At 46.0% G+C, this 27,686-nt stretch overlaps 1 protein-coding gene across 1 annotated transcript in view; it reads left to right on the forward strand.

Annotated features, from left to right (window-relative positions):
• The first annotated feature begins 1,802 nt into the window (after nt 1-1,802).
• Nucleotides 1,803-27,686, forward strand: part of MTMR4 (myotubularin related protein 4) — a 253,888-nt gene continuing 228,004 nt past the window's right edge. Inside the window, exons 1-2 of the mRNA XM_063956193.1 lie at nt 1,803-2,131; nt 23,504-23,535. Of these exons, the coding sequence (XP_063812263.1) occupies nt 23,533-23,535 (3 nt within the window). The 5' untranslated portion in view covers nt 1,803-2,131; nt 23,504-23,532. The remainder of the gene's footprint in view (nt 2,132-23,503; nt 23,536-27,686) is intronic.

Consider the following 27,686-nt stretch of genomic DNA (forward strand, 5'->3'; position numbering starts at 1 on the left):
CAATGAGTGCTATTTCTATAATAGCGCTCGCTTACCTTAATCCCATTCATCTCCTCCTCCTTGCTGCTAAAACAGTGCTGCAGCAGTGTTCACCCAGCGATGCCCTCCCGGCTCCTGGCATGCTTAGCGTGTGCCGGGATTCTATGGAAACAGCATGTGAACGTGGACAGCTTACACCATAGTTGCCTACCCTCCCTCATTCTGCAGGAGACTCCCTGAAATAGCAGCAATCTCCCTCACTCCCTGAAAAGTCCAGCAATCTCCCTGATTGTAGCTTACCCCCATTATGCAGCTATTACATTATTGGGGGGAAAATAAATCAGAGATACATACATTCAAATGGGATCATTAGTGCCATTTCCCTGCATTGGTTATAAGGCACATTGATCCCTATGGCCACTTACAGTATATGGAACCTCTTGTAAAACACAATACACAAACAAATCCTGCAAAATATCAGTGTCTTTTCTTCAGCAAATAGATCTTACTAACTTTGGGGCTCATTTACATTTGGATGTAAGTCATTTTTATGACACGCCTCTCCGATGTAGCAGTACGCGCCCGCACTGATAGGTGTTACTTTCACAATCTCCCTGAAATGCTTTTTCAAAAGTAGGCAAGTCTGGCTTACACTGTACTGTGCATGTGCCATAAAATTGCCTAAAATGGCGCTTACGCAGTAAGGACGCCTGGGCTAGACTGCGGGTGCCCAGTAAGGACGGCGGGGCTTATCACTCATCAGCGCTGCTGGAGTGTAAACAGCAGCGATGACAGGGCAAACATCACTACCACTCACCGTGGGAAAAGATCATCTTAAATAGATGAGCTTGTTGCCAATATACCACGGCGAGTGGAAACGGAAAGTAACACTTCACTGCAACTTGGTTAATAAATGGGAGCCATAGCTATACATGTCGAAATTTTGTCTGCCTCCTCCGGGAGGAGGCAGCCAGTACGGGAAATTGGGGGGCGTGGCCGCGGCATGAGGTGGCGTGGGGTATCGAACAGTGACGCCAAATGGGGGCGTGGCAGCGGAATCACGCAGCGGACTCAGGGCGAATTGCGTCATCAGACCCCCAGCCGGACAACGTCAACTCTGGGTAACTACAGGGTACTTGGGTAGGGGGCATCCGGCCGGGAGACTTGCCCATTCTTCTGCGAGTCCGGGAGCGCCACCCGATTTCCGGTAACCTACCGGCCATTCCGGGAGAGTAGGCAAGTATGGGACATAGCATGTTGTACACTGTTGTCCAGTCTGCCGTTTGAAACATATTGCCACATCGCCGATTCTACAATCTCCCACTATTATTGCTTTGGAGTGCAGGATGTGCTTCACGTGGATCTATCCATGCAGGGTATATCATACTGCAACACACGTCACCTGTCCACGTATGCCTTGGGTCAATGTATGGCTTATCCCCCACAGTGTAACCTTTGTACTGCGAATAGGCAATTCCAAATAGAGCCCGCATTTCTGGTGCATGCATTCCAGCAGAGCATTTTGTACCTGATGTAAGGGGGCCATGTTGGGGGTTTATTATTAATCTGATTATGAATAATAATAATAATAATAATATTTAAATAATACAATTTTATTATTATTTTAATATTATTATTAACAAAAACATAAAAAATATTATATAATAATAATAACAACAACAACAACATCATTGTGATAGATCATCCGGTTACCGCCCTTTTCTTTTGGGATAAAAAAAAAATGTCTAGCAATGACCTACGACTCCCAGGGTCCTCCAGGTCAGCTGCACTGCAGAAGGATTCTGGGTAATCATATGGCGTTTTGCAGCAACATTCCGCCTGACTACCCATAACCCCCGAACAACAGAGCTGCTGGAGGAGTCTGGGAGTTGTAGTGTACGGCAGCTGGCGTGCAGTCAGCGGCACGGGATGTCACTGCGTTCCCCTGTATGGGAGGCGCCTGCTGCACGTTGTCGGGGGCCACGGAGAGAGCCCGGGGCTGGGCCCTGGTGACACGAGTGACGTCATTGTACGGCGACTCCAGCATCAGGAAGTGATCAGGGAGCAGTATGCTGGGGACCAGCACAGCCATTATCGCTGAGAGATACCGCCCCGGCCGCGGACAGTGTCCCCCCGCCCCCCCTGTGATAAGGTAGGGACTGCACGTATTGTGATCTCCTGTCTGCGGGGCGGGGGCCGCCATGTGTGCGGTGGGGTGCTCAACCCTGACTGAGAGATGGCTGCAGCTGCTACACCCGCACCTCTGTGTATGTCCCAGCTGTGTGTCCCTACGCCGTGTGCTGCTGCACAGAGCTGCTCCTCATCACACTGCTCATCCCTCCTTCAGCTCTAGAGTCACTTGCACCTGAAATCTACTGGGTGGGGTGGTTGGTGCATTACAGCTTGTCCCTGGTTTATGTGTGGTGTTATTTATGTGTTGCAGTATGTGCTGCCACTTAAAAAATCGGATGGAATAGTGGCAGCGTTGCCATGTTGCAGTGTATGTAGCCATCACAAGGGATCATTGATAGTTAGTGCTATATCAAACAGTTGCAGGGAGCTGTGCAGCGGGCGCCGCTTCTGGTAATTAGCCATCAGATGCCCATCACATTCCTTCCAACATGACCCTCTCCAGGAGGGACAGAACGCTCTGCTCCTGGACTTCCTTCCTTCTTAATTTATAATTGCCATCACCTGTGCTGAAACACCTTTCTTATCCATTACCTGTTCAACACAGGTGCCACCAATCATAAATTAAGAGAAAAGTCCAGGAGCAGAGCATTGTGTCCCTCCTGGAGAGGGTTATGTTGGGAGGTATGCCATCGTATGCCAACACGCCATGGTGATAACCATTACAAACCCAGTATGCGAATGATAAACATTTCCATTAAATCAGGAACGTTGTTGGTTGCCAACCATCTTCCGATGTCCATCCCTATAGCCACCCCTGAGTTTGGCACCCTCTTTCTTTCCACTCTGCAAATAACCCATTGTTTGTATTATAGCTGGCAGCAATGCATTCTTTCATGTTTGTTATCACTAGTAATTAAACATATAGATTTCTCCGTTTCGCTTGTTACTTGTCTCATATGTTGGGAAAAAAGTAAAATTCAAACTCAACTTTATGACATTGTATTGATGCTTTCCAAATTGGGTGTACAGTTTCCGGGGTATATGTCCTGCCAGGCTTTGTAGGAAGCCTAAATTCCTACAGCGCTTTGATGGTTTTCTGTCATTTTTCTAGTGCAGTTTAGAATTGAAAGTAAAGTTACACAGCATTTGTACAGGCAGCCACGCCTTTGTGTGAGTTACACCATGTTGATACAGGAGCCCCATTATGTGGGTTGCGATTTAGTGCATGGCAACATGACACTAGGAACACATATCAAGCAAACACATTTTTTTATTTATTTACATTTTCTACTTCTCTGTTTGCTTTTTGTGTTTCTGTTTAGTGGATCACATACTGGTGCAACTGGCTCTGTATGTAAATATGGGCTATAGTGGAATTCATCTGCTCAGTAGCAGCTGCAAAATTCCCTGATTAAGAAGAACTTTGGTTTTGACTTGTGTGACTGCTGTCTTAAGAGCATAACTTATATCCACTGCTGACTTGGGTTAACATGAGTGCCAGACACAGCTCTTAAGGAAAGTGCTAGTCTCACCAGTCTTCATTCACTCTTCTCTTTAAAGCCCCCTCTCCCTCTCCAAAAAAGAAAATAAATTGTGCAGTGTTACTGTACATTACTGGTACAACAACTATTAATTATTTATTTGTTACCAGTTATTTATATAGCGCACACATATTCCGTAGCGCTTTACAGAGAATATTTGGCCATTCACATCAGTCCCTGCCCCAGTGGAGATTACAATCTATGGGGCAGATGTATTAACCTGGAGAAGGCATTAGGAAGTGATAAACCAGTGATATGGGCAAGGTGATAAAGGCAGCAGCCAATAAGCTCCAATATGTAAATTAACAGTTAGGATCTGATTGGCTGCTGCCTTTATCACCTTGCACATATCACTGGTTTTATCACTTCCTTATGCCTTCTCCAGGTTAATACATCTACCCCTATATTCCCTATCACATGTACACGCACACACATTCATGCTAGGGTTAATTTTGTTGGGAGCCAATTTAATCTGCCAGTATATTTTTGGATTGTTGGAGGAAACCAGAGTACCCAGAGGAAAGCCACACAAGTACAGAGAGAATATACAAACTCCACATGGTGGGACTCATACCCATGACCTAATGCTGTGAGGCAGTAATGCTAACCATTACACCATCCGTACTGCCCTAACTAACATTGTAGTGTAACAATTTGTACTTTTTATCTATATTTATCATCGTAAATTACTAGTAATTAGCCATAATACAGATTAATTCATAAGCACTATAATGCATTGGCACTAATTATTTCAAAATTGGTTAATTGGCTAGCTGACCTCTGATGTTGTACTAAACATTTTGATCCTCTTCTAGTTTTTGTATTTGTGTGAAGTATAATTCTGTAAATATACAAAGAAGATTTGCAAATATTTGTGGAGCTTATTTATTTATTTTTCTATGAAAGGGATTGATTCAATTCAGAGCGAGTTGAATAGCGGCGGGAGGAAGCTCTCGGACCTATTCAATTCAGCTCAATGCTAAATCGGAGAATGCCCGTATTCCCGGACTAAACAGGGTGTTTAGTGGTAATAAGGGGCATTCTCCGGCATCTTCACCACAATGCTGTTTGTCCAGCGGTAGGGCACAAAATAGCATTGCAAACCTATTTTTGTCAGATTTCTGCTCGCACCCCCAGAGGGGGTTAAAATGTCATTCTGTAATCTGAGAATTTACGTAGAGATAGGAGCAGAATGTGAATGTAGGCTTTTCGTTTGGAATAGTTGTCTCCCTTAACCAGGGCTGTGAAGTTGGTACGCCAAACTTCCGACTCGGACTTCTCTATTTGACTAGACTCCAACTCTTTCCTATATGGCTAATGTATAGTAATGTGTATTAATGTACATTGATTATTACATAATAAAACTGTAGCAGAAGGCATATTCACCACTATGTAAGTCATGAAACTACTTAGATTAAGAATGGCCGTTGACCGTAGATGGTTTGCAACCATCAATGGTGTGTGGCCAATATGGGGAGGCAGGGGAGAAGGGAGGGGGGGGGGCACAACCCATTGGCGGCAGTTAGAGTTCTGCACATCCTCAACTCTGCTTGACATTGTTAGTACTCCCTCCTCATCTATGACCTTTTCCCTGTACCACTACCACTATTATTAGTATCATGTGTTGTGTACCTTCACAGATCAGTCCCTGGACACTTCAGCCAGCAGCTACAGTTTTCTTTTCCTCTTGTCTTCAATAGACGGCTATTGTTCTCCAAACAGAACAACTATGGCATTGTTGGTATTTTTATTTATTTTTTAATTCAACAACTCTCGACTGGCTCTCTCCTGCCATTTAGGGGGGAATTCAGTTGCTGGCGAATGGTGCAAAGTGCCATTGCCGCTGTGTTTTAAATGCCAGCAACGACATCCCATGTGCCACCCCTTTCCAAGCCATCAAAATGCCCGATTTACACTAAAGTGCTCGCTACCCTATGGACTAGCAAATGACTTTGTGCGAGATCCCACGACTGTAAAGTGCAGCGGGTGCTGCGCAGATTTGGCCAGGTGAAGTTTTCGCTTCCAATTGTATTCCCCACTTAGTGTTTCTTCTTTGCATGATAGTGATCAGGCCAATGTGATCTGCAGGAGCGCCTGGAATCACTGATATACAAAACTTTTCATTTGTAATTTTAGCCAGTCTGTACAGTTTTACCTCCCCAGCCCTGCCCTTAAGTTTCTGCTTAACCCCCACGCAAACAACTCAAAAACCGTTTTGTGTTTTTACGTTTAAAAAAATAAATAAAATGTAAATGTACATTTGCTCTAACCAAACTAGGGCCTAAAGTATTGTCGTCATTTTCATTTGTATTCTACACTTAATTTTGATAATCCATAGGGCAGATTAAGTTAAATTAAGATTAAGTTAGCCGCTGGTTTGTTTGAACTGCGTACAGTGATATGCCACAAGATATTAGGGAAGTAATACTTTGCATCCCATAGAGGTAAGAGCAAAACTAACTAAGTGCAATGAATCTTCTCTCGTATATATGTGGGAATTTGATTAGAAAACCTGGTAGTTATTTGTAAAATGATATGTGAAACATAATGTATGTGGACAAGTGTTTTTTTTTTTTTTACCTTGTTGCGAGGAAAAATTAAAAGAAAATAAAAGTACTCCCATATTATAAGTTGTCCGTACAATCATACTTTTTTATTTTCTCAAAAGGGCCAGGAGGCCAGTAAACTCGGGTGGTGCTCCGGGCCACCCGGTAGAGCATTTGAGTCTCTGGGGGCTGTCTGTCTGCGCCTATCGCTGCCCACTTCTGTGAGTGAAGTGGACGGTCCAGGCAGCCAATGATGCAGTTGAGGCTGAATCCCAGATGCAAGTATGGTAAAGATACACTCATAATCTACACCAGGGGTGGCCAACCAGTCAGAGGCAAAGAGCCAGAAAAGATCCGTAGTCAAGAGCCACTGTGCACAGAAATGAGGGTGTGGCCTAGTTGTCACAAAGCCACACCCCATTTTTGTGCGCACACCTTTTGGTAAGACGTTTGAAGGAGTGTGACCTTGTGTCATAACCCCGTTTAGTCATGTTGTACAGTGCCACATACATATAAAAATGCCAGATACACGTGTGTCCCCACAGTGCCAGATATAGTGTTCCTTCTAGGCTGTTTCAGCAGGGTGCTGCATCCTGCCCATTTTTGAAATGTGAAAAAGCACCCTGCCCTTTTTCAGTGCACCCTGCAGGATCATAAATCGCCCCCTTGTATACAGAATGCAACAGTCAGAGTGCATATTGCAATGTTGTCGTCTACTCCTTGCCCACCTCTGAAATTGGAACACAATTTCTATCCTTAGCCAACTGGATGGCAGAGGAGGCACTGTAAATAACAGCACTCTGATAAAGAGGGAAAGAACAGGGTAAGCAGTGAGCATGCACTGCTTACAGTATTTCCATAGTAGAAGACTTATTTTTTTCCTATATATTTTAACCCATTGTTTAACTTTTCTGTTTTATAACACATACGGATTATAACTACTTCAGCACTGGAAAAGACATTTATAATTATCTACTTAAGTTTATGCTAAAGCCGATCTTTCAAGAAGACTGGACATATACAGAATGTTTCTCATTACAGATGTTAGGTGTCTTATATGTATGTATGTATGTATGGGTATATGATTTACTAAGGGCAAACTGTATATACAAAAGCTATAAACATATGCGCTATGCTTTGTGCGCAAGGCGTCACATCAAAAATGTGCCCTTCCAAATAAAAATGTGCTCTCTTAAATGCTCAGCACCCTGCCCTAAAAAAAATCCTAGAGTGAACACTAACATACACGCGTGTCGCCACAGTGCCAGATACACGCGTGTCGCCACAGTGCCAGATACACGCGTGTCGCCACAGTGCCAGATACACGCGTGTCGCCACAGTGCCAGATACACGCGTGTCGCCACAGTGCCAGATACACGCGTGTCGCCACAGTGCCAGATACACGCGTGTCGCCACAGTGCCAGATACACGCGTGTCGCCACAGTGCCAGATACACGCGTGTCGCCACAGTGCCAGATACACGCGTGTCGCCACAGTGCCAGATACACGCGTGTCGCCACAGTGCCAGATACACGCGTGTCCCCACAGTGCCAGATACACGCGTGTCCCCACAGTGCCAGATACACGCGTGTCCCCACAGTGCCAGATACACGCGTGTCCCCACAGTGCCAGATACACGCGTGTCCCCACAGTGCCAGATACACGCGTGTCCCCACAGTGCCAGATACACGCGTGTCCCCACAGTGCCAGATACACGCGTGTCCCCACAGTGCCAGATACACGCGTGTCCCCACAGTGCCAGATACGCCCCCGGTGCCAGATACACGCGTGTCCCCACACAGTGCCAGATACGCCCCCGGTGCCAGATACACGCGTGTCCCCACACAGTGCCAGATACGCTCCGGTGCCAGATACACATGTCCCCACACAGTGCCAGATACGCCCCCGGTGCCAGATACACATGTCCCCACACAGTGCCAGATACGCCCCCGGTGCCAGATACACATGTCCCCACACAGTGCCAGATACGCCCCCGGTGCCAGATACACATGTCCCCACACAGTGCCTCACCCCCCCCCCCCCCCCCAAAAAAAAAAAGAAGTGCTGCTCAGCTGCTGCTGTGAGGGGAGGAGAGCGCAGCATGCGCCTCTCCTACCTTCAGTCTCCGGCGGCGGTGTCTACCTTCAATTCGGCGCCGGCCCGTGAGCCAATCAGAACTCGCGGTTCGGCAGCCAATCAGGAGCCTTAGCTGCCGGTCCGCAAGCTCTGATTGGCTCACGGGCCGGCGCCAAACCTTACAAGTCGCTGTGTCGGGCAGCGGTGGGCAGGAGTGGATCGAGCCGCATGCGAGGATGAAAGAGCCGCGGTTTGGCCTCCGCTGATCTACACAATGGGAAGTTTTGTTGGTTGGACTTCACTGAGCATGTCGCTGCTCTCTTCAACATGCAGTATTGTCGTCCCTGGCTCAATTATGCAATAAAATACAGTCTTTGGTGGTTTGCTTGGAACCTTGAGGGACACAATCTGAAATAATACAAATTATAGGTCCTAGGTTCCATAGTCCTGCTGAATATAATAACATACTTTGAGATACTGAAGTGTGTTCTAGCCATCAAGCAATGTTCATAAGTAACCATTATTTTAAATAGTAACTTATATTTTAGTATAATAAGTTAAAATAAGGAATGCAACTGCACAGGTCTCTTGGTGTTAGCTTATGTGCATACTAGCATTAAAATCCTGCTAGTTTATATGCGTTTCTAAAGCCCCATACACACTAGCCGAGCATCTGCAGCATGGCTGTCGTTAACGAGCACCTCCCTAGCCTGTACATGTTCAGATGAGGGAGGGGGGTCATTAAGCGCGAATTGGTAATGACATTGGGGGGTCATTCCGAGTTGTTCGCTCGCTAGCTACTTTTAGCAGCCGTGCAAACGCATAGTCGCCACCCACGGGGGAGTGTATTTTCACTCGCCTTTGCAGCCGAGCGCAGCGTGCAGTTTCAGAGTAGCTCTGGACTTACTCAGCCCTTGCGATAACTTCAGTATTTTTGGTGCTGGAATTGACGTCAGACACGTGCCCTGCAAACGCCTAGACACGCCTGCGTTTTCCCAAACGCTGCCAGAAAAAGGTCAGTTGACACCCATAAATGCCATCTTTCTGTCAATCACCTTGCGTTCGGCTGTGCGAATGGATTCTTCGCTAAATCCATCGCCCAGCACCGATCCTCTTTGTACCCGTACAACACAACTGCGCATTGCGGTGCATACGCATGCGCAGTTTTGCCATTTTTTTTTTACCTGATCGCTGCGCTGCAAGAATCGGCAGCGAGCGATCAACTCAGAATGACCTCCATTGAGTGTACACACTGGACAAGATTGTAAAGATCTCGCTCAGATTGGCCCTTCTGAGTGAGATCTTATACTTTTTCATCTAGTGCGTATGGGGCTTAACATAAGCTGAGAACTTGTATACAGATAAGAAAATAAAAATCATTCTAATGAATAAGACGTAACTCTTGGGGTCAATTCAACTGTTTATCTCTTTGGCAGCCACTAGATGGTGGTCCGTTCAGACGTGAACTGCTGCTGGCGCTGACATTTCAGCTTTCATCCCTCGGAGGTAGTGAGCTGAAATGTGCGCACCCAGCACTTTAGTTGGGTTTAGCCTTTTTTACGTGACTAAACCAGGTCTGTTTGGGGGCCACAAGTATGAAAGAAAAAGTTGATTTGTGCCTCATGATCTGCCGTCACTTTAGACGGAAGATTGGAAGCGCAGCCAGTGTGATAAACAATTGGATTCCCCCTTAGGGTGAGCATTGTAATTGCAATGCAATTCTGTTAAGATTTATGTACATGTACATTTACTCGTGTGTGGCTTTAAATAGTTGCATGTTTAAAAAAATGAATCAAGATTGAACAGATTGAATGCATATGAAATGCACACATAAACGAAAAGCAGTTTGTGTGGTTTTATTTGTGTTTTAACAAGCAATTAAAAAACACATTGTAAATGATCTGTGTACATAGCCGTCAGCTTTCATATTGTGTTTCAGTTAATATATACATTTTTTTTTTTTGTGTATGTAACATTAAATAGTATTTGTTTTTTTACTTGCATACCTATACTGTTCTGAGAAACTATACTCTTACAAGTTTGATCATTTTGGCCATGTATGTAAAAACACAATCATCTAATCATCACTAAGTTCAAAACTTTGAACTATGTAATCTTGTGTGACAAACCCATAAGTAATATTATGCAGTTTGTGTTATGTTAGTGTTCATTCTAGCACCCTGCACCTTTCAAAACCCATGCTATTCCTATTGAACACTATTACACAGTTATGGTTGAAGAATTTTTGTCCACTCCTCCTTATAACACTGCTTCAGTACATTAATGTTTAAGGGCATTCATTTATGTTCTGATCTCTTAAGGTCCTTCCTGACACATCCAGTGATCGCGCTGAGCCCCCCAAAAAAGTGGGTCCCACGGACCCCTCACTTTTAAAAAAAAATTGGGGTCCTATCTGTCCTTTCCTGGGTCCCATCGGAATGAAGGTTCATATTAATCTTATTAGTTATTCAAATATAAAAACAGACTTGACTTGGACACTACAAAAGTGTTGCAAGGGGGAGGCAGGGGGTGACAATGCTGCTGGGCTGTGTGGCATACAGGACACTCTGCACCAGAGCTGTAACTAAACATTTCGGTGCCCTTAATTGGTGCTCCCCCTCCCAAATTTTAAATCAAAGACAGTGCGCGCCTTTGGCGTGCACCAAAAGTTTAGGTGCGTGGCTTCATGGGGAAAGAGCATGGCAACATAATAGTACCATAGTAGTACAAATTGGGCAGTACGGATGGTGTAATGGTTAGCATTACTGCCTCACAGCACTGAGGTCATGGGTTCGATTCCCACCATGGCCCTAACTGTGTGGAGTTTGTATATTCTCCTCGTACTTGTGTGGGTTTCTTCCAGGTGCTCCGTTTTTTTCCCACAATCCAAAAATATACTGGTAGGTTAATTGGCTTCCAACAAAAATTAACGCTAGTGTGAATGTGTGTGCGTGTACATGGGATAGGGAATGGCCAAATATTCTCTGTAAAGCGCTGTGGAATATGTGTGCGCTATATAAATAACTGGTAATAAATAATAAATAAATACCAATTCACATTACACCACACAGGTAGAGCACGTTACACACATTGCACCACGTAGTGCACGTTACACACATTGCGCCAGTTAGTGTTCTATACACATTGCGCCAGGTAGAGCACGTTATACATATTGCGCCAGTTAGTGTTCTATACACATTGCGCCAGGTAGAGCACGTTATACACATTGCACCAGTTAGTGTTCTATACACATTGCGCCAGGTAGAGCACGTTATACATATTGCGCCAGTTAGTGTTCTATAAACATTGCACCAGGTAGAGCATGTTATACACATTGCACCAGGTAGAGCACATTATACACATTGCGCCAGTTAGTGTTCTATACAGATTGCGCCAGGTAGAGCATGTTATACACGTTTTATATGGTAGCAGGTAGTAACATAGAAACATAGAATTTGTCGGCAGATAAGAACCACTTGGCCCATCTAGTCTGCCCCTTATTTTTTTTTTTATATTATTTTTTTAACATTAACCTTATTTGATCCTCATTTCTTTGTAAGGATATCCTTATGTCTATCCCATGCATGTTTAAATTGCTCTACTGTCTTAGCCTCTACCACCTCTGATGGGAGGCTATTCCACTTGTCCACTACCCTTTCTGTGAAATAATTTTTCCGCATATTTCCCCTGAACCTCCCCCCCTCCAGTCTCAGTGCATGTCCTCGTGTCCTATTGCTTCTCTTCATTTGGAGAATGTTTCCCTCCTGGACTTTGTTAAAACCCTTCATATATTTGAAAGTTTCTATCATGTCCCCCCTTTCCCTTCTCTGCTCCAAACTATACATATTGATATTTCTTAGTCTTTCTGGGTATGTTTTGTGATGTAGGCCATGCACCATTTTAGTTGCCCTCCTTTGTACAGTTTCTAATGTATTAATATCCTTTTGAAGATATGGCCTCCAGAACTGAATACAGTATTCTAGATGAGGCCGTACCAATGACCTATACAGTGGCATTATTACTTCTTTCTTTCTGCTGCTGATTCCCCTCCCAATGCAGCCAAGCATCTGACTAGCCTTCCTCATTGCCTTGTTACATTGCTTACCTGCTTTTAAGTCATCTGAAATAGTGACTCCTAGACCCCTTTCCTCCTCAGTAGTTTCCAGTATAGTGCCATTAATACTGTATTTAGCTTTAGGATTTTTGAGACCCAAGTGCATGATTTTGCATTTTTTGGCATTAAACTGTAATTGCCAGACTCTTGACCATTCCTCTAGTCTACCTAGATCCTCAATCATTTGTTTTACCCCACCTGGTGTGTCTACCCTGTTGCATACCTTTGTGTCATCTGCAAAAAGGCATACTTTCCCTTTAATGCCATTTGCAATGTCACCAATAAAGATATTAAAAAGCACTGGTCCAAGTACAGATCCCTGGGGTACTCCACTGGTAACATTTCCCTCCTGTGAATGCACTCCATTTACCACAACTCTCTGTTTTCTATCCTTCAACCAAGATCTTATCCATTCAATAATCCTAATATCCAATCCCAAACTTTCAAGTTTATTTAGCAATCTGCGATGTGGAACTGTGTCAAAAGCCTTACTAAAGTCTAGATAAGCTATATCCATGGCTCCACCTTTATCCATCACTTTAGTCACACAATCAAAAAAGTCAATAAGATTTGTTTGACATGATCTCCCCCCAGTGAATCCATGCTGTTTGGGATCCAGTAAATTGCCGGATTTGAGATAATCTACAACTCTTTCTTTTAAGAGTGTTTCCATCAATTTCCCTACTACTGATGTAAGACTCACTGGTCTGTAGTTGTTTGCCTCTTCCTTGCTTCCACTTTTGTGCAGTGGGACTACGTTTGCTCTTTTCCAGTCCCCTGGAATTTCTCCTGTAGCTAATGACTGGTTGAATAATTCTGTCAATGGTGCTACCAGCACCTCTTTAAGTTCTTTTAATATCCTTGGATGTATCCCATCTGGCCCCATAGATTTGTCCACTTTCAGCTTTGAGAGTTCTGTTAGGACCTTCTCCTCTGTATATGTACTTGTTTCATTTTCCTGAATATCCCTGCAACTTAACTTAGGGGCAGAGAGAGGCACCAGGGTGTAGGGGCAGAGAGAAGCACCAGGGTGTAGGGGCAGAGAGAAGCAGTAAGGTGTAGGGGCAGAGGGAGGCACCAGGAAGTAGGGACAGAGGGAGGCACCAGGAAGTAGGGACAGAGGGAGGCACCAGGGAGTAGGGACAGTGAGGCACCAGGGAGTAGGGACAGAGGGAGTAGGGACAGAGAGTCGGGAGAGAGTGCAGCCTGGAACCCCCATTGGGGAGCACCACCGTAACAACACCCTCCAGGGAGTAGGGACAGAGGGAGGCACCAGGGAGTAGGGACAGAGGGAGGCACCAGGGAGTAGGGACTGAGGGAGTAGGGACAGAGAGGCACCAGAGAGGCACCAGAGAGTCAGGAGAGAGTGCAGCCTGGAACCCCCATTGGGGAGCACCACCGTACCAGCACCCTCCAGGGACCAGGCCCCCACCGCAGCAGCAGAGTCAGGCCGGGGGTTATTGGGGAAGAATACGCACTGTGGATCCCTCGCCTTCCCTGGCCAGCTCGTCTTTCTCCATCCCGGTTCCCGGAGCTCTCCCTTCTCGGCCCCGCAGGACTCATGCGGAGCAGAGGATGAGGAGAGGGCGGGAGTTCACACTCTTCATGGTCTCCGCCCCTCCCAAGTTCCTCCCTCTGTTGTTGTGGAGACCTGACTGACGGACAGCACAGGACAGCGCTGCAGGTCAGAGCACGTCCTGAGGGACACAGTGTTTTTTTTTATTTTTGCGTTTCCACCATCAATTTTTGGGTAAAATACGTGCCATAGCGCGTTTTTGCGATCACTGACATCATCTCAATAGTTTTCAGGTTTATTCTTTGATTTGGCCATTACAAAACCTAATTAAAAACAAAAACACATTCACGTGTCGATTTGCTGGTGAGCTTATGAACATTGGCCCTCATTCAGCTCCTGTAGCAGTTTTGCTAAAAGGTAAAACTGCTACTGCTTACAATCGCATGCAGGGGGCTGCCCAGCACATGGCAAGGCCACCAATCATGTTAATTGTTGCCTCGCGATGTGATCGCTATTCAACTGTGATTGCATAGCCATAATTGCCAATTAGTGGTAGTCCCCCTGCATACGTGCACAGCCGCCATGTTTTTACTGGACCACTCCTTCCCCCTCCCGACCCCATGGTGCGTCACCGCCTGTCACTGACATTGCAGTCGCATCCATCTGGGATGTAATCTCATTGTGAATGCCTGTCCACATGCGCTAAAGACTTTGCACATGGCCGAAAAACGTCCGTGTGTGTTTTTTTTTTATTAAATCCCGACTGAAGCTGAATGAGGGCCATTGTTTGATTCAAGTTTGAATTGTCAGACATGTGACCTCACATTTTCCTTTCGAATACACTGCTTTAAATAGGGGTTCGTGGTGGTCTCGGTGATTGAAAAGTGTCCAAGTTCTGTGACTACAAAACAATGCAAAATCATCACTCCCTGTACCACCGTGTTTAATGTTGCCATGAAGTCCTTAGGTTCATCAGACATGACATTAGGACCACTCAACTCCTCTTTGGTCACCTCTGTCAGCAGGACATGGTGGTTTTGTAAACCTAACACATACTGCTCTGTTTTGTGGGGAGTTATTTATTCTTGTCAACCATGGGGGTTCTTCTGTCTTCTCTCTCATGAAAGGCGTTTTTGTTTTGTCTGTTTCTCTATTGTCATGATCTTTACTTTGTTGACATATAGGCCTGTAGATCTCAGATTTAGGTTTCTTCATTTGTAAATCGTGTTTCTCACTCTGGAATGATGGACTTCAGATTGTTTGGAATCAGCCTTGTAACCCTTTCCAGTCTGAGCAGCAACAACTGCTTCTAGGTCATTCCATGCCAAATCATCACAGCTTCCAACCCGTCCATCTCGGATTTTCATGAAATTTGATAGGATGGTAGATGACATAGTTACTTTCATATGTACAATTTTAGCCCTCAGTGATGCACGTTGTTCATTCAACAGGGCTGCAAACATGACAAAAAATGTAACATTTGTGCTTGCCAGGTCAGCTTCAAAAAATCATAACTTTGCTTCTAATAGTGGTAGAACTTTCATGTTGGTCTTGTTTTGAAGCTAAGGTAGCATAGTTTTTATAAAAAGTAGTTTTATATTTAGATATTGACTTTTACATTTCAAGGTCACATGATGTGACCTTTGACATTGAATATCTAAAAAAAAGTACTTAATTTTTTTTTATATAGAGTATGTTATACAGTTAAATACAATCTCTCTTTGGTTAAGTTTCATTTTGGGATGCCTTTGGCAACAGGTGGACAAAAAGATCTAAATATTATACATATCACATTCAATGAAATTCCTGATTGTGATTACGAGATTTCTGTACCATAGAATGATGTATAATTCTGTATACAATTCTGAGGATAACTTACAAGTCAGTGCCGCCTCCTCCTCCGCAATGCTTTTTCTGTGTTTTGGGTCTACGCAGCAGGTAGTGTGTAGTTTCGTCTACTTGTGGTCCGACGATCAGCCTTAGTGAGAACGTGTTCTCTTGGAATGGTCAAGATGTCTGGCTGATGATGTACACATATGATGGTGATGGACCATTGGGATGTAGAAAACTGATTAAATCCTCCTGTGATGTTGCATGAATATACTTGTGACACAACCTAACCACCAGGCATCATTATAGGCGCAGGTTACTAAGCCTTTTATTTCTCCCAAATGCATTGTTTCATATGGAGTATTTCTCTGACGTCCTAGTGGATGCTGGGGACTCCGTCAGGACCATGGGGATTAGCGGCTCCGCAGGAGACAGGGCACAAAAATAAAGCTTTAGGATCAGGTGGTGTGCACTGGCTCCTCCCCCTATGACCCTCCTCCAAGCCTCAGTTAGGTTTTTGTGCCCATCCGAGCAGGGTGCAATCTAGGTGGCTCTCCTAAAGAGCTGCTTAGAAAAAGTTTTTAGGTTTTTTATTTTACAGTGAGTCCTGCTGGCAACAGGCTCACTGCAACGAGGGACTTAGGGGAGAAGAAGTGAACTCACCTGCGTGCAGGATGGATTGGCTTCTTAGGCTACTGGACACCATTAGCTCCAGAGGGATCGAACACAGGCCCAGCCATGGAGTCCGGTCCCGGAGCCGCGCCGCCGACCCCCTTGCAGATGCCGAAGTGAAGAGGTCCAGAAACCGGCGGCAGAAGACTTTTCAGTCTTCATGAGGTAGCGCACAGCACTGCAGCTGTGCGCCATTGTTGTCACACACTTCACACCAGCGGTCACGGAGGGTGCAGGGCGCTGCGGGGGGCGCCCTGGGCAGCAATGAGAATACCTTGTTCTGGCTAAAAAATACATCACATATAGCCCCTGGGGCTATATGGATGTATTTAACCCCTGCCAGGTCTCACAAACACCGGAGAAGAGCCCGCCGAAATAGGGGGCGGGGCCTATCTCCTCAGCACACAGCGCCATTTTCCTGCTTAGCTCCGCTGCGAGGAAGGCTCCCAGGACTCTCCCCTGCACTGCACTACAGAAACAGGGTAAAACAGAGAGGGGGGGGGCACTTTTTTGGCGTTTTTTGATATATTAAGCTGCTATAAGGGAGACAACACTTCTATAGGGTTGTTCCTATATATTTATAGCGCTTGGGTGTGTGCTGGCAAACTCTCCCTCTGTCTCCCCAAAGGGCTAGTGGGGTCCTGTCTTCGATAAGAGCATTCCCTGTGTGTCTGCTGTGTGTCGGTACGTGTGTGTCGACATGTATGAGGACGATGTTGGTGTGGAGGCGGAGCAATTGCCGGTAATGGTGATGTCACCCCCTAGGGAGTCGACACCGGAATGGATGGCTTTGTTTATGGAATTACGTGATAATGTCAGCACATTACAAAAATCAGTTGACGACATGAGACGGCCGGCAAACCAGTTAGTACCTGTACAGGCGTCTCAGACACCGTCAGGGGCTGTAAAACGCCCTTTACCTCAGTCGGTCGACCCAGACACGGACACCGAATCTAGTGTCGACGGTGAAGAAACAAACGTATTTTCCAGTAGGGCCACACGTTATATGATCACTGCAATGAAGGAGGCTTTGCATATCTCTGATACTGCATGTACCACAAAAAGGGGTATTATGTGGGGTCTGAAAAAACTACCTGTAGTTTTTCCTGAATCAGACGAATTGAATGAAGTGTGTGATGAAGCGTGGGTTAACCCCGATAGAAAACTGCTAATTTCAAAGAAGTTATTGGCATTATATCCTTTCCCGCCAGAGGTTAGGGCGCGCTGGGAAACACCCCCTAGGGTGGATAAGGCGCTCACACGCTTATCAAAACAAGTGGCGTTACCGTCTCCTGAAACGGCCGCCCTCAAGGATCCAGCGGATAGGAGGCTGGAAACTACCCTGAAAAGTATATACACTCATACTGGTGTTATACTGCGACCAGCCATCGCCTCTGCATGGATGTGCAGTGCTGGGGTGGTTTGGTCGGATTCCCTGACTGAAAATATTGATACCCTAGATAGGGACAGTATTTTATTGACTTTAGAGCAATTAAAGGATGCTTTTCTATATATGCGAGATGCTCAGAGGGATATTTGCACTCTGGCATCGAGAGTAAGTGCGATGTCCATATCTGCCAGAAGAAGTTTATGGACGCGACAATGGTCAGGTGATGCGGATTCCAAACGGCATATGGAAGTATTGCCGTATAAGGGGGAGGAATTATTTGGGGTCGGTCTATCGGATTTGGTGGCCACGGCAACAGCCGGGAAATCCACCTTTTTACCTCAGGTCCCCTCCCAACAGAAAAAGACACCGTCTTTTCAGCCGCAGTCCTTTCGTTCCTATAGGAACAAGCGGGCGAAAGGACAGTCATATTTGCCCCGAGGCAAAGGAAAGGGTAAGAGAGTGCACCAAGCAGCTTCTTCCCAGGAGCAGAAGCCCCCCCCCGGCTTCTGCAAAGCCCTCAGCATGACGTTGGGGCTTTACAAGCGGACTCAGGGGCGGTGGGGGGTCGACTCAAGAATTTCAGCGCACAGTGGGCTCACTCACAGGTGGACCCCTGGATCCTGCAGATAGTATCTCAGGGTTACAGGTTGGAATTCGAGAAGTCTCCCCCTCGCCGGTTCCTAAAGTCTGCTCTGCCAACGTCTCCCTCAGACAGGGCGACGGTATTGGAAGCCATTCACAAGCTGTATTCTCAGCAGGTGATAGTCAAGGTACCCCTCCTACAACAGGGAAAGGGGTATTATTCCACACTATTTGTGGTACCGAAGCCGGACGGCTCGGTAAGACCTATTCTAAATCTGAAATCTTTGAACCTGTACATACAAAAATTCAAGTTCAAGATGGAGTCACTCAGAGCAGTGATAGCGAATCTGGAAGAAGGGGACTTTATGGTGTCCCTGGACATCAAGGATGCTTACCTGCATGTCCCAATTTGCCCTTCACATCAAGGGTACCTCAGGTTCGTGGTGCAAAACTGTCATTATCAGTTTCAGACGCTGCCGTTTGGATTGTCCACGACACCTCGGGTCTTTACCAAGGTAATGGCCGAAATGATGTTTCTTCTGCAAAGAAAAGGCGTATTAATTATCCCTTACTTGGACGATCTCCTGATAAGGGCAAGGTCCAGGGAACAGCTGGGGGACGTAGTAGCACTGACCCAAGTAGTGCTGCAACAGCACGGGTGGATTCTAAATTTTCCAAAATCTCAATTGACCCCGACGACACGTCTCCTGTTCCTGGGAATGATTCTGGACACGGTTCAGAAAAAGGTGTTTCTTCCGGAGGAGAAAGCCAGGGAGTTATCCGAACTTGTCAGGAACCTCCTAAAACCAGGGAAAGTGTCTGTGCATCAATGCACAAGAGTCCTGGGAAAGATGGTGGCTTCTTACGAAGCGATTCCATTCGGCAGATTCCACGCACGAACTTTTCAGTGGGATCTGCTGGACAAATGGTCCGGATCGCATCTGCAGATGCATCAGCGGATAACCTTATCGCCACGGACAAGGGTGTCTCTTCTGTGGTGGTTGCAGAGTGCTCATCTGTTAGAGGGCCGCAGATTCGGCATACAGGACTGGGTCCTGGTGACCACGGATGCCAGTCTGAGAGGCTGGGGAGCGGTCACACAGGGAAGAAACTTCCAGGGAGTATGGTCAAGCCTGGAGATGTCTCTTCACATAAATATGGCAAAACCCCTGCTTCAGGGTCAGCCGGTGTTGATCCAGTCGGACAACATCACGGCAGTCGCCCACGTAAACAGACAGGGCGGCACAAGAAGCAGGAGAGCAATGGCAGAAGCTGCAAGGATTCTTCGCTGGGCGGAAGATCATGTGATAGCACTGTCAGCAGTGTTCATTCCGGGAGTGGACAACTGGGAAGCAGACTTCCTCAGCAGACACGATCTACACCCGGGAGAGTGGGGACTTCATCCAGAAGTCTTCCACATGATTGTGAACCGTTGGGAAAAACCAAAGGTGGATATGATGGCGTCTCGCCTCAACAAAACAATGGACAGGTATTGCGCCAGGTCAAGAGACCCTCAGGCAATAGCTGTGGACGCTCTGGTAACACCGTGGGTGTTCCAGTCAGTGTATGTGTTTCCTCCTCTGCCTCTCATACCAAAAGTACTGAGAATTATACGGCAAAGGGGAGTAAGAACGATACTCGTGGCTCCGGATTGGCCAAGAAGAACTTGGTACCCGGAACTTCAGGAGATGCTCACGGAAGATCCGTGGCCTCTACCTCTAAGACGGGACCTGCTTCAGCAGGGACCGTGTCTATTCCAAGACTTACCGCGGCTGCGTTTGACGGCATGGCGGTTGAACGCCGAATTCTAAGGGAAAAAGGCATTCCGGAAGAGGTCATTCCTACACTGGTAAAAGCCAGGAAGGAGGTGACTGCACAACATTATCACCGCATTTGGAGAAAATATGTTGCGTGGTGTGAGGCCAGGAAGGCCTCCACGGAGGAATTTCAATTGGGTCGATTCCTACATTTCCTGCAAACAGGATTGTCTATGGGCCTCAAATTGGGGTCCATTAAGGTTCAAATTTCGGCCCTGTCGATTTTCTTCCAGAAAGAATTGGCTTCAGTTCCTGAAGTCCAGACTTTTGTAAAAGGAGTACTACATATACAGCCCCCGGTTGTGCCCCCAGTGGCTCCGTGGGACCTTAATGTAGTTTTGGATTTTCTCAAATCCCATTGGTTTGAGCCACTCAAATCGGTGGATTTGAAATATCTTACATGGAAAGTAACCATGCTACTGGCCCTGGCTTCAGCCAGGAGAGTGTCAGAATTGGCGGCTTTATCGTATAAAAGCCCATATCTGATTTTCCATTCGGACAGGGCAGAACTGCGGACGCGTCCTCAGTTTCTGCCTAAGGTGGTGTCAGCGTTTCACCTGAACCAGCCTATTGTGGTGCCTGCGGCTAATAGCGATTTGGAGGATTCCAAGTTGCTGGACGTTGTCAGGGCATTGAAAATATATATTTCAAGGACGGCTGGAGTCAGAAAATCTGACTCGCTGTTTATACTGTATGCACCCAACAAGCTGGGTGCTCCTGCTTCTAAGCAGACGATTGCTCGTTGGATTTGTAGCACAATTCAACTTGCACATTCTGTGGCAGGCCTGCCACAGCCTAAATCTGTCAAGGCCCATTCCACAAGGAAGGTGGGCTCATCTTGGGCGGCTACAAATTTGATACCCTGGCTAAAGAGGACCTGGAGTTCTCTCATTCGGTGCTGCAGAGTCATCCGCACTTTCCCGCCCGTTTGGGAGCTTTCCATTCCGGTGTCGACTCCCTAGGGGGTGACATCACCATTACCGGCAATTGCTCCGCCTCCACACCAACATCGTCCTCATACATGTCGACACACACGTACCGACACACAGCAGACACACAGGGAATGCTCTTATCGAAGACAGGACCCCACTAGCCCTTTGGGGAGACAGAGGGAGAGTTTGCCAGCACACACCCAAGCGCTATAAATATATAGGAACAACCCTATAGAAGTGTTGTCTCCCTTATAGCAGCTTAATATATCAAAAAACGCCAAAAAAGTGCCCCCCCCCTCTCTGTTTTACCCTGTTTCTGTAGTGCAGTGCAGGGGAGAGTCCTGGGAGCCTTCCTCGCAGCGGAGCTAAGCAGGAAAATGGCGCTGTGTGCTGAGGAGATAGGCCCCGCCCCCTATTTCGGCGGGCTCTTCTCCGGTGTTTGTGAGACCTGGCAGGGGTTAAATACATCCATATAGCCCCAGGGGGTATATGTGATGTATTTTTTAGCCAGAACAAGGTATTCTCATTGCTGCCCAGGGCGCCCCCCGCAGCGCCCTGCACCCTCCGTGACCGCTGGTGTGAAGTGTGTGACAACAATGGCGCACAGCTGCAGTGCTGTGCGCTACCTCATGAAGACTGAAAAGTCTTCTGCCGCCGGTTTCTGGACCTCTTCACTTCGGCATCTGCAAGGGGGTCGGCGGCGCGGCTCCGGGACCGGACTCCATGGCTGGGCCTGTGTTCGATCCCTCTGGAGCTAATGGTGTCCAGTAGCCTAAGAAGCCAATCCATCCTGCACGCAGGTGAGTTCACTTCTTCTCCCCTAAGTCCCTCGTTGCAGTGAGCCTGTTGCCAGCAGGACTCACTGTAAAATAAAAAACCTAAAAACTTTTTCTAAGCAGCTCTTTAGGAGAGCCACCTAGATTGCACCCTGCTCGGATGGGCACAAAAACCTAACTGAGGCTTGGAGGAGGGTCATAGGGGGAGGAGCCAGTGCACACCACCTGATCCTAAAGCTTTATTTTTGTGCCCTGTCTCCTGCGGAGCCGCTAATCCCCATGGTCCTGACGGAGTCCCCAGCATCCACTACGGACTACGAGAAATAGATTTATCGGTAAGTAAAATCTTATTTTTGTTTCCATCACTTCGCTTCTTACATCATCAAGGTGATTTTGGGATTCCGGCTGAGTGGCACTTTTTTGCCACTTCTTCTCATGGGAAGAATTCATGTGATGGACTTGGCAGAACTGAGGCTGGCAGCTAGGTCTAGTTTACAGCGTCTTTTTACAGAACAAATTATGGCTCCAAGACAACTGTTTGACTGGGTAAAGGACAGTGTTCCTCATTCAGCAACAGTTACAGTTTTGCTAAATTAGCAGAACTGTAACACCTTGCAATCGCATGCTGGGGGCCGCCCAGCACAGGGAAAGGCCAACCAGCATGCAAATGGCCGTCAGCGATGCTATCGCAATTCAATTGCAATTGCATCACTGAATAAGGGAAGCCCCCTGCAAGTGCAGCCTGACTGCGAAGGCAGTTGGTCCTCCCCCATTTTCCCCATCGCACCTGCCATGTGTGATGTCACGCGGCAGCCCCGAAAACTGCCCAGATACACCCGCATTTTCGCCTCACCGCCCCACGAAGCCTATGCCTGACAATCATGCAGTGTAGATTGCATCTCCCGGCCCGCGCAGTTTGCACTGGGCCAATATTCGGGAGTATGCGATCGCATCTCAGAATCGATGCATACTGAATAAGGCCCAATAACCATAATATAAACTTTGTATATGTGTGTCAAAAAGAGATAATGGAGAATGTAAAGTTGCTACACAACCGACATGAGGAGGCAAGATGAGAACCTGGGACTCAAACATTTTATGCTTTCATACCAAGAAGAGCGTACTTCTTCACTTTAACAATACACCCCTACATCTTCTGCGTGATGTAGTCTGGCACTGTGACTAGTATTTGTACCTGTTGCTTGGGTACTGAGCACCTGACTGGGTGAGCCTGTAGTTTTGGTGCTATGAGCGTCCTAAATGTATTAAGTAATATGAATCCCTGCTGCAAGGTATGTGTCTGATCCATTCTACCGTGCCCCCTGACCCACTTCAATGTCTATTTGGTTTGGAGATTATGTTAATTCTTTACATATTTATCTGCAAATTCCCCCCTGTGGATTTCTAGCATTTCCTGTTACAGAGTGCTGGAGCCAGTGCTGAGAGTGTATGGGCAGGGTAGAGTAAATTGTATACTGTAAGTGAATCTGCACTTGCACTTTTGCCATTTAAATTTCCCCAGGATTTATCGGATAGTTGTGCGTATGATGTAGCCTTTTTACTATGTGTGCATTAATATTTGTTTTTTTTTTTCTCTAGGTGTTAATCTGATTGAAGAGGAGTACATTATGGTGAGTAAACCAGACTTCCCACACCTTAAGCTGACATTACGGTGTTATTTGTCCAGAGAGGTGAGCAGGTTAGGGTCCTAGCTACATCCCAGTGGAATGTAACACTAGAGGTGCATTTTTTAAAGTTAAATCTATTGAAATTGCAGTATCATCTGGTAATTTAAATAATCAAGGTGTTTTCTGTAGTAATCGCGGGACCCATCATGATTACTCGGTCGTTTTACAAATCTGTCAAATAAGGAAAGGGTTAATCATGGGGATTACTTGAACAATTCCTGCAATTAGCTACTGCCACCAAAGGAGAGGATAATATATCCTCAGAAAATTGCGAAAGAATTGTCAAGTTAATTAAAGTAATTGTTATAGTTCTAATCACCAGTGATAAGAAACATCATAAAAAAATATGGTGGTTACAAAAAAAAAAAAAAAAAAAAAAGTGACACCCTATTGATAATATTACCCTACATGTCAAAGATCAGTCATAAACCACAGAGTTGTATTAATGCAGCACAAATGTCCCGTTGATGCTGCATGCCTACTCTGAGTAGTTGAATTTGGATTTTGGAGAGGGCACTTCTTGTGTGTGTGGGGGGGGGAGGGGGTCTTTTCCTATCAATTTTCTATTAGGACGTAAGATTTGGCACAGTCCACCCATTTCTAACCGTTTTTCTCACAGTATCTACATGCATGCATTCTCAATGTCAAAACTAGGGACAATGGGGGTAATTCAGACCTGATTGCTTGCTAGCGTTTTTTGCAGCGCTAAGATTAGGACAGAACTGCGCATGCGTATGCACCGCTGTGTGCAGGCGCATCACTCGGGTACAAACCGGATCGTTGCTGTGTGAAGGGTTTTCCGAAGTATCCATTCGCACAGCCGATCGCAAGGAGATTGACAGGAAGAGGGCGTTTGTGGGTGGCAACTGACCGTTTTCAGGGAGTGGTTGGATAAACATGTGTGTGTCAGGTCCGGGTGTTTTTGTGAATCTGTTAACCCGGGACCAACCACAGGTGTAGGTGCTGGGGTATGAAGAAAGCAGGGAGGACGAAGAAATTTACGTTTCATATATTTATTGAAAATAACAATTCAGTAAAGTGGTAAATGGCAAGTTATTAATCCCCATAGTATACTGACGTATTGCATGAATAATAGAAATAATATGCAGGATATATCTTAAAGAAAAAATAAAAGAAATGTTCATGGAATTGCGTTTAAAACAGACTGGAGAATAAATGTTGAATTGTCCAAATATAAACAAGCTTTGATGCTGAACTGTAGAATGTGTTTAACTGGGTAATGCAGACATGAAGAAATAACTGTGAGGATTTGCAATGAAGTTTTGAGAGGTAACTGAGAGACTGTGAAGAATTATCCTTGTAATGGCAACATAGAAAGTAAAAGTACTAAATTGGGTTACTTGCGAGTTCCGGAGATCACTGTGAGACTGTAGCAGATGATATAAGTGATGAACGGGTTAAATGCAGAGCAGAACAAACGAACAGCTGAAGTTAGTGGAATCCTCCAAACTCTGTATGGTTGAAAGCAGGCAGACAGGGTTTCCTCATGCAAGACTCTGGGAATCCAATTGTTACCAGTAGATGCGTGATTAACTGACAGCACAGCGGGGAGCCGGTGGATCTTTAGCAGTGAAGGCTGCAGACGGGCCTCTGGGAACGGAGGCGATATCTGGACCACGGGAATCACACAGGAATGCACGGAGAGAGCTCAGAGCTAGAGCACAGCGTTGATACAACAAAGCACTGGCCCAGAGTAACATAATCCCAGCCTACTTAAAGGCAGCACAAGCACGGGATTGGCTTACACCTGCCCACAGGTGTTTTCACAAGTGCTCTGTATTACCTATTTGGTCTCCAACATGGCCACCTCCTATACAGCAGACACACCGCAGTGCCTTAGGCCATCTGGTCCCCGCACTCACAGTTCCCAGACTCTGCATTACCTGTGCCACTGATCACGCCGCGTCCCCACACGGGCGCACAGCACCGCGAGCAACCGCACTGGCAACGGATGAACCCCAGAACCCGCAAAGGTAAGAGACCGGTTCGTGACAATGTGTGTCTAGGCGTTTGCAGGGCGGGTGTCTGACGTCAATTCCGGTCCTAGACAGGCTGAAGTGATCTCAGCGGCTGAGTAAGTCCTGGGCTGCTCAGAAATTGCAAAAGATCTTTTTGCACCGCTCGGCTGCACATGCGATCTCACACTTGCACAGCTAAAATACACTCCCCTGTAGGTGGCGACTACCTGATCGCAGCGCTGCAAAAAACTGCTAGCGAGCGATCAGGTCTGAATTACCCCCAATGCTTGAATGACCCCAATAAGGTAGATTTTCATTTTGGATAATATTTCTGATGTGTGTTTATGCCTGACTTTTTACCCCCACTAGTATCCAATAGACATACACATTGGAAAAGATATCCTCATAAATTAAATATTTCAAGTTACTATACCAACTCTAACCTGCACAGTGGCAAGGGGGTCCATCTTATTCCTCTCCGTTGTCTGAAGCCACTTCTGCAGAGGCTGGCTGGAGAATTTGAGTCTATAGCACTGCCATCGCCTAAGGAGTGTCTGTGTCGGCATATGATGTGTGCGTAGGTTATGTATACCAGTGACTAGATGACTGCGCCACATATGTATGACCAGTTACAGGTGCCAATGAGAAGTAGCGAGTGGGGTTTATGCATTTCCCAAGCAATATGGTTCTCATACATGCAATAACTAGCTGCAGTTGGACTTTTAAAAAGAAACCTTTCATTTTGGGTGGACATCTACTAATATTTTTCTGAGAAACTATTTTGTTTTGAACTTTAATGTATTAAGCTGTAGTTTTATAGTTCTCCCGAGTGAAACACGGATAAATAATGCAGATGCAGCATGGTAAAGATGATTCTCGTTATACAAGTTTGCTTGGCTGACGTTGACTTCATTCATTTTCCGACACACAGCTCTAACTATCTGTTTATCTTAAATAGCATTAAGATTTTTATCACGCCTACTACCACCGCACTCCGCTGTCAGGTTTTCAATTATGGAACATAATAGTACTTCAATCTGCCACCACATTTCAGCAAATTACAGGGAGATTAATGGAAGAGGGGAGGAAGCTAAGAATGACTTGTCATGAAGAATAGGGATTTTATTTAAAAAAGCAAATCATAGATTTTCCTTAATATACTAAATGCAACATTACTTAACATTTGAAACTTAGCCAGAATTATTAATATAGAAAAACGTCACTTGCAGGAGACCTAATAGAAACCAAACCAGTGATTCACCTGCATAGTCCAGAAAAACAAGCATCAAAGGAGACTAGTACAGTAAAATATTAATCATGCTTTAACCTTGATTTGTCAGTCATTAACCACCTTACGTTCCTATCACACAGACAGAATGGGTATTTAGATTGATTTGTTTATTCACATGTGGCTAAAGAGAGTCTTACAAAGCAATGATAGTTATCTCTCTTTATTTTTGACGTGTTCTATTTAAGCCACGGAAAATAGAATTGTAGTATCCAGTTGTTTTAAAGGGGTCAATTCAGTTAGGGCTGAGTTGCCATCGCAACGGCTTATAAATGGCAGCAACTGCAGCAGGAGTCACTCCCCTCGCGACCTGATCTCATCCCGGACTCGCTGATTTTTGTACTCTGCCCTATGGGGCTGCAAACAAACATCTGCAAATTTGGCGGCACAGTAAGCGCTGCATGTAGCCGCCCTGACTCGAGGGGATCAGAACATTTCCCCTAATTGAATTGACCCCCAAGATACTGGTAAGAAAACAACAACTGGGATCCCGGCGTACAGGATGCCGGCTGTCACTATACCGACAGCGGCATACCGGGCGCCATAGTGCCGGTAGCGGGGCAAGTGCATGGAGGCCCCTTGCGGGCACAGTGGCTCACTTCGCTTACCATAGGTTCTATTCTCCTTATATGGGTGTCGTGGATCCCCACAGAGGGAGAATCGCCTACCTCGCCGGTATTCCATCAATGGGATTGTACCCCTGTTGGGATTACTGCGTCGGTACCGCCGGGCGGTATCTTAAACGCATGCCTCATAAAGGCTGCCTGAGTAGAGAAGAAGGACACACTGGAAGTTTGTGTCTCCAAAACAATATTTTGAGTAATGAG

This window comes from Pseudophryne corroboree, chromosome 2, assembly GCF_028390025.1.
Source record: "Pseudophryne corroboree isolate aPseCor3 chromosome 2, aPseCor3.hap2, whole genome shotgun sequence".
NCBI classification, from domain to species: Eukaryota; Metazoa; Chordata; class Amphibia; order Anura; family Myobatrachidae; genus Pseudophryne; species Pseudophryne corroboree.